At 38.8% G+C, this 8,112-nt stretch overlaps 1 protein-coding gene across 1 annotated transcript; it reads left to right on the plus strand.

Moving 5' to 3' along the window:
* Positions 1-71: 71 nt before the first annotated feature.
* Positions 72-7,975, plus strand: UTP6 (UTP6, small subunit (SSU) processome component, homolog (yeast); the record flags this gene model as incomplete). Its single annotated transcript, XM_009696284.1, has 11 exons — positions 72-156; positions 772-813; positions 900-992; positions 1,625-1,672; positions 2,486-2,549; positions 3,105-3,223; positions 3,818-3,895; positions 4,334-4,415; positions 5,653-5,734; positions 6,364-6,545; positions 7,896-7,975. Coding segments are annotated over 11 exons (955 nt in total), but the record flags the coding sequence as incomplete, so codon positions are not given.
* Between the last annotated feature and the right edge of the window lie 137 nt (positions 7,976-8,112).

The following is an 8,112-nucleotide window of genomic DNA, read 5'->3' on the forward strand; positions in this document are numbered from 1 at the left end:
CCCGGCGAGGGGTAGCGAGCGCACGCGGCGCGGGCGGGCCTGCTCCGCTCGCTGATTTCCCCTTCCCGCAGGGCTGTCCTGAGGAAGGCCTCGGCTCTGGAGTACAAAATACAGCGGAGAGCACTTCAGAAGGAGGATTTTATTAATTATATTCAGGTAGGCTTTACTGATTAGCAGAGCGTGCTAACTCGCGTTGTAGATCCAGCTCGGCTAAAAGTAATTTTGTAGTTACCCACGTCGGAAACAGGTGGCTTCTTGAGGCCTCTCCTCGCCTGGTCCCTAGCGTTCACCTCTGAGTGGTTTATTGGCATAGGCTCTTTATCAAGACACACTGGAGCATGAGGCATAGCCGGGAGTTGATGTTGAGTTTGGGATGAGAGAGTCTTCTTTCTTGCTGTGACTTTTTCCTGTAGTTTTTTCCTCTTAACAGGGAGGCAGGGACACCAGTTCCCTGATGTGCTGGGCAAATTATAGTGAAGTGTGATTATTTTCTTTGTAGTGTCAGAAGTTTAGCTTGTGCATCACGATTCTAGACATACGGGATGCTAACAGCTCAAGTCTGAAATATCATGTGCAATGCAAATACTCAAGCTTAATTTCAGTCAGCCTTAGAAATGAATCTGGCCGAAAAAATGCTGCTTATGTTTTCCTGGATGTAATTTTTATTCTCCAACTGATTAGCTATAAAAAAATGGATCTGTATTTTTTTCCCCTTGCTGTTAGGTGCCTCTTTGTTTGATTTTAAATGTTTTTTTTTCCTCCCTATTCTAGTATGAAATTAATCTGCTAGAACTGATCAAGAAAAGAAGAGCAGTAAGTTTGTCAGTTATTTAGAGTGCAAAATACCTTATGCCAAATTTTCTATTGCAATAAAATTAATACTTTTTTTTTCCTCATAGCGCATTGGATATTCATTTAAGAAGGATGAAATTGAGAACTCTATTCTGCATAGGGTCCATAGTCTCTTCAACCGTGCTACAGGAAAATGGAAAGTAAGTTCGTTTATTTGTACTGATAGGTTGAAGAATGCCCTTTTGGTATGTAAAATTATCTAGATATCATTGCCACCAAGTATTTGCAAGAATACAGAAGAATATAATAGAAGAACTAAGTGGACATTTTGTCTTACACTTAGAAGTAGCCTAGAAATAGATCATTCATGTCAGATACGCATTTTTTTGTACACAAACAATATTTTGTCCTTTCCAAGCCATTAGTCCTCGACTGTCTAGAGCCGCATATTGCCATGTGAGTTTGGTCTGTCTGCTTGCACGGACTGGAAACAGAATGAAAATAACTTTCAGTGGCTTTAAGAAAAGATTGTTCTGATACATCTAATGGTAAAACCTAAATGAGGTGTCTTGGGAACTGTGGGCTCTCTATTGAGTTCAGTGTAACATAGATTTGATTGGAGACGCTTAGAGGGTGTATCTTGGGAGGGTTGGTTTTCTTTGGATGTTTTGCAGAATTTGAAGAGCTGGAAAAAAGGAATTTGAGATTCAGCATTTCTTCTCTGCATGCCAAGTTGTCATACCAAGGGTATACTGTTTGCTAGTCAATGTGCAAGTGATTTTGTGGTTGCCTTATTGCAAGGTTGATTCTCTCCCCCTTGGATTTCCAACAGGAAGATGTCCAGCTTTGGCTTTCACACGTTGCATTTTGCAAGCAGTGGGTAAGTTTTCAAAATGCTAATCTTGTCTGAGTTGAGATACTGAATTGGTGTTTAATCAGGCATCTGGAACTTGAATTACAAGGCAGGGATACAAACTTTACTGCCACATGCTGTAATACTGAAATAATTGTGATAGTATTATTGGAGCTGCCTGGGATTTTTCTCTGATGTATGTAAGTGTAGAATTTGACTCAGAATGAATTAGTGTGAAATTTGATGCTTGCAGGTGGCAAAGGTGAGGCTGATTGCATTGAATCGAGTACCATTTGGTTTGGGAGAATCATAATATTGGTTATACCTTCTCTGGAATGAATGGATCACTTGTCTGTGAATTGTGATTTTGTTCCAAACATTTCTTATAGTGGCTATGCTGAAAAGTATGATTCTGGCAATTCTGTACACTGTAAACTTACCTGTGTAAGTCTTCACATTATTATCAGCATTCAGTCATCGTCCTTTCTGTACTGAAGAAGGTGACCTTGTCATAGTAATGCAAGTGGCCAATGAGAAAATGCAGTCTTTACCTCAAAAGTGGTCAGTGAGACTATGGGTTTGTGACTTAGGCAACATTGGTGTTAGTTAGCTATGTAGTTTAAAAAGGTTTGAGTTAACCATGCTAATTTAGTCTGGTAACATTTGAAAACTGGTCAGTATTGAACAACTATGAGAAACTTTCTACTGAAGATAAGGTAGTGGATAAGTGTCTTTCTCAGTACAATTGCATTACAGCTTGTAACCTTTCATAATGAAACTTTGATGCTGGTGGTTCAATTCAGTACTAGAGTGGGTAAAACAAAATGTCTTCTTTTACAGAATGCAAAACATCAGCTTAGTAAGGTGTTTTCTTCCATGTTGGCCATTCATCCCAATAAACCAGGTAAATAAAACAATGGTGAGTGCTGCATAAGGACCTAATATAGATTGTATAGTGTTGGTTTAAGTTCTTACAGATCTCAGTTCAAGCTATTGGGGTAAAAGTTCCTACTCTGTTTTCTTTGCCTTGCTGCTACTTCAGAGAGAAGGGCTCTGACAGGGATTGTGCTGAGCAATCAAAAGGTGATGTGAAGTAGGAGTCCCCATGGTCTGAATGACTGTTTCCCAGATAGACTGGGGACTGGGTAAATGTTTCAGAGGTAGGAGATGTTGAATACTCATGGCTGCTTTTTGGCTTTTGAAGACATCACTGTACATCATTGGATTTGTAGCAATATCAGATTAAACTTCCTGGATCTGCCTAGCTGCCTTAACTAGTTCTTCTCAGTTTTACATGGGAGATAATCAGTCTTGTTACATTGCTGAGCTCATGGATTATTTTGGGGTGGGTACATTGAACAAAACCACCTGTGCATCCTCGAGAATAGCTTCAAAATGGGTTCTCATGGCCAGCCACTTGCTATGCCTTAAAATGAATTTATTTGTATCACTGTTGCAGCACTGTGGATTATGGCAGCAAAATGGGAAATGGAGACGCAACTCTCATCAGAAAGTGCTAGGCACTTGTTCCTTCGTGCTTTGCGCTTCCATCCAGAGTGCCCAAAACTTTATCAAGAAGTGAGTTCCTGATTTTCTTCTACGACTAGTTATTTGATCAATCAGAGCAAATCAGTCCAGCATATCTCTCGGATCAGTCTGAGAAAACTGGAAAAAACTTGTTTCCCCATCAGTGGGGAAATGTTCTCAGAAAGATTAAAACCAGAATGAAAACCTTTGTACTGGTAGCATTTTTCAGTTGTTTAGCAAATTTTGTGTTTATGTATGCAAAGTGAGGTTTTTACGCTGTTTATAGATAAATATGTCAGAATTCCCTTCTAAAGTACTGTGAGCTCTGCTAGGACATAATTGTCTGGATTAGATCTGGCATCCCTAGCCTTTGCTAGGGAGTGTGGTTTTCTTTGAGAGCAAGTTAAGGTTTAAAGAATGACCAGAAAGTGGTAATTTCTACGTGTGGGAAATTTCTGAGTAAATATGTAGAGCAGATAGCTATATGTACAAACCTTTAGAACCAAGGCTCTTGGACATACTTGTTGGCAAAGCCCTGATTTGTAGCTCCTCAGATAGAGCTTGTTTTACCATGTTTGTGAACTTAGATGTTTTATGATTTATCTCTACTCCCACAGTCATTTAATTTTATTCTCTGTCTTGCAGTATTTCAGAATGGAGCTGATGCATGCTGAAAAACAGAGGAAGGAAAAGAAAGCATTTGAACAAGCAAAGATGGACTTGGTAGGTCAGCTAAACTTACTTAAGAGATACTGTCTGCTTGTGTATCGCACATTTGAATGTATAGTTTCAAGGGACCTGTATTAATGGTTTGTTTGATAACAGCTTAGAGAAACTTTTTGTTCATGTCTTGTGCCTCTGTTAAGCTTTTCAAGTGTTTGCTGATGCTCAGCTCGAATACTTCATACATTGATTTTTCTTTACATTTGTGAAGTCTTCTGTTACATTGCCCAGTTTGAAAGTTAGTAATAATTTCTGGAAAGGAGTAGTTAAACTTACTGTTTCTTATTTCTTCATAGTTGAGTTGTGCAAATTAGATAAAGATAGATTTAGTTAAAGAAAAACATTAGTATCTTCTTCTGATGTTTTTTCCTTGTTTTCAAAAATGGTAGCTGTGAAAGGAAAACAATTTTTTCAATGATGTTATGCTTGATACTGCAGGGGGAATTCAATTATTCTGAAGAGATTCTCAATGGGGAGATGGCTCGCATAATCTACAGGGATGCTGCCCAGAAAATTAAAGGTGATTTACATTTCTTGTACTTATTCAATAGGAAAATTGTCACCTTTAACTCAATTCTCCAGTAAGTAGTACAGATAGATTTAGATGCAGTGTATATGCTAAGATAGATTTTCAAATACACCATTCCTTCAGTAGAATGTAGATAATGCCAGAGTATTAATTAATAGTGCCGATAGCTCTGATTTTCATAATTTTTCTGCAGGCTGACACTTCTTCCAGTACAACAGCTTTTGGGCTGAAGTGGTATAGGTGCTGGGCTTACAGTCTCAAAGCTTGTTTGTTTAAAAAAAACCAAAGGGAGGACAGTTCAGAATTTCACACCTTTTTTGCTTTGTCGTTTACTGAACATTAGATCACAGCTAATCAACTAACACTAGTGACAAAGAAGTAAGAATTCAGACTAATAATAAAACAGGTTAGATTATTTAAAATAAACCAGGTTTGGTAAAATTCACCATTTTATTGAGAGAATTGGGTAAAATAACTGCACAGTAGTAGCAGATATCTTTGAGAAACCATGATAGATGGGGATATTTTGAAAGACAATGGGCAAAATATAACAACAACATTGAAAAGTAGTGGGGGAAAAAGGACGTTAGAGGAAATTACAGAAAGAGTTAGCTTAATTTAAATTCCTGGAGAAATACTGGAATAAATAGGCATACAAATGCTCTGTGTGCACCTAAAAATAAAGAGGTGAGTAATGGCTGATAGGTATTCACAATGAACTGATTACATCAAGTGATGTCACTTGGCATTCTCAAAGATAAGTTGTGGAGATACAAGATGGATGGATACAATTCATTGACGTATACTGTGCGCGGCTTTGGAGAGGTCTATCCCAAGTATTGAGCCTTCTGTGTTTTCATGGCAGAGTCAAATGAAGGAGTAGAGGAGGTGCTGATAAAATTTGCAGGTGGAACCCAGCCGGAAGGATTTGTAAGCATGTCAGAACAAGTCTAGTTTATCACTTTGGAGTCTGGAATATCCTGCCTCTCACAGCGTTTTTTTTGTAACTGCCTAACATGAAGTTGTGAAGAATATAGTCAGGCAATCAACACCCTAACATACGGCTTGTCATATGGCTGGAACACTGAGATAAATAGAAAATGGTATCTAGCTAGACACTGAAATGTTATCTGTGTCTTGACAAAAGCTTGCAAAGATAGAGAAATGCAAAGTGTGCAATGGATGTAATACTCCACTTAATAGTTTTTTTTCTCTTCTTGCAATGTAGGTGTTGAGTTCCATCTGGCTGTGCTTTCTATTGCAAAGCTCTTTGATTTTACCCAAGAATTGCAAAGAGAAATTCTTGAAAGGTGAGGTGTGGCATTGTGTTTTGATTTTTTTTATTTCATTTTGTTTTTTAAGGAATATGTTCTAATAACTTCTCTAATTTACAGTGGGTTGACAGGTTAACAACTAAAGGCTGTTTTCTCTAGGGAAATAGAATGTTAAAACCTGTGGGAAGTCCTTCAAGAAAAACAAAACATGAGGCAAGCATGCTCTTTAGAAAAAGCTACTTGTATCTAACTTCAGAAAAGGCTTTGAGAGGCTGCTAAGAAAATTTTGGATAAAATACAGTTGTCACTGAATAATTACTGCACTTAGTTTCCATAAATTTACTGTAGGAACTGTGGATTTTCCTAGTGTACTTTGTGGTTCTTTTGCATCTTTAGTTTCTCCAGTTGTTCCTCTTTCAAAAGAAAGATCTCTCTCGAAAGCTTCCTATCTATTTCATGCTATTACTGGAGAATATCCATATTAAATTAACAACAAAAATAAGCTAATATTTTGTCTTTCTCTTGTGGAAAGGCAAAGTGTTTTTTCTCTGGCATTTGATTACTTAGAAATTAAGTACATTTCTATACCAATATTAAAACCCTTTTAAACATACCTGCAAAAGAAGAATGGCAGTTGAGGGCTATTATAGACATGGTGTGTTTAGTTTGCAGACCAAGTATGCTGATGATCCTCTTACATGGGACTACATGGCCCGTCGTGAGCTGGAGCTGGGGTCCCTGCAGTCAACAGAACGCAGCACAAAACAGATGAAAGTATCTGAAATGACCCAGAGAGAGGAACGGTGCTGTGCCGTCTTTGAAGAGGCTGTGAGAGCAGTCCCAACAGGTAAAAAGTTCTGCCTGCATTTTAACATTTTTTCCTGGTACTTTCTAATACTGTATACTGTGAAAGTTTTGAAGTAGGTGTTGGCAGGCTCTACCATACCTAAGAGAAGGCAAGCAGTTTTCAGATGCTACCTTTTTGGGAACTGTCTTCTGTGTTAGTTGGGTTATTTTCCAATGCATTTATGCTCTCAAAGGAGCTGCTTAACTGAAAGTGCTTTTTGTTGCTTGTTTGCTTTTATTAATGTGACTTAACCAATGAGGAGAATAGAAGCCCACAGATGAACAGAGGTTTGGGAGTTGTCAGTTGAGAAAATTTCCTAAATAAAGGAAACTGGTAGAACTCAAGTGTATTGCTGATTAGCTGTGAGTAAGCAGTGTTTTGGAGTTGCCAATGGAGTGGTTATCCAACTTCAACATCTGGCATTGTTGTTACTCTCAAAGGAGGCTATCGAGGGGCTATCTGTTGAGCGGACTCAGACTTGCCGCTTATGTAGCCTTTGAAGTCATCGAATAATAGAATAGTTTGGGTTGAAGGGACCTTTAAAGGTCATCTAGTCCAGCTCCCCTGCAACAAGCAGGGACATCTTCAAGTTGATCAGGTTGCTCAGAGCCCCATCCAGTGCAACAAGCAGGGACATCTTCAAGTTTATCAGGTTGCTCAGAGCCCCATCCAGCCTGTCCTTGAATGTTTCCAGGGGTGGGGCATCTACCACCTCTCTGGGCAACCTGTGCTAGTGTTTCACCACCCTTGTAAAAAATTTCATCGCTACATCTAGTCTGAATCTGCCCTCCTTCAGTTTAAAACCATTACCTCTTGTCATATCAGAACAAGCCCTACTAAAAAGTCTGTCCCCATCAGTCTTAAAAGCCCTCTTTAACTACCGAAAGGCCGCAATAAGGTCTTCCTGGAGCTTTCTCTTCTCCAGGCTGAACAACCCCAACTCTCTCAGGTTTTCCTCATAGGAGAGGTGCTCCAGCCCTGTGATCATTTTTGCGGCCCTGAAGTCAGGCAGACAAAGAAGGATTTTCTCAGCCGCCCGTGAGTGTCCTCACTCTTGCAGGCCCATTGAAAACTACAGGCAAAGGGTGCACTGAACATCAATTGTGACAGCGTGTGCTGAAGCCTCAGCTGAACTAAGAGCTTGATACTCTTTAGAAAGAGTTACTGTCTGCAGCTTATACTGGGAAGCCATTTTTAAATGTTAATGTTATAAATGTAGGGCCTCTTTTATAATACATTTTAAAACAAAGTTGGCATTAATGCTTGGATTTTCTGTATTCCTTAAAGACAAATATTTGTGCTTACTCTTGTGGTTCTATAAAGTGTGACACTATGCCTTTGATTCTACAGAGGACATGTGGAAATGCTACATCACGTTTTGCTTAGAGAGATATAACAGGAAAACCAACAGCAAAGAATTAAAGCAAAAGGTAAAAGCTTATTAGGGAATCTTAGTAACAAATCATCCCTATTTTTACTGACTTCTGTGATCCATCACACAAGAAGCAAATATATTTTGACATTTTATCAGAAATACCTGTGACTATCATTAAAAATCATTTAGTCT

This window comes from Cariama cristata, unplaced genomic scaffold (assembly GCF_000690535.1).
Source record: "Cariama cristata isolate BGI_N322 unplaced genomic scaffold, ASM69053v1 scaffold43972, whole genome shotgun sequence".
NCBI classification, from domain to species: Eukaryota; Metazoa; Chordata; class Aves; order Cariamiformes; family Cariamidae; genus Cariama; species Cariama cristata.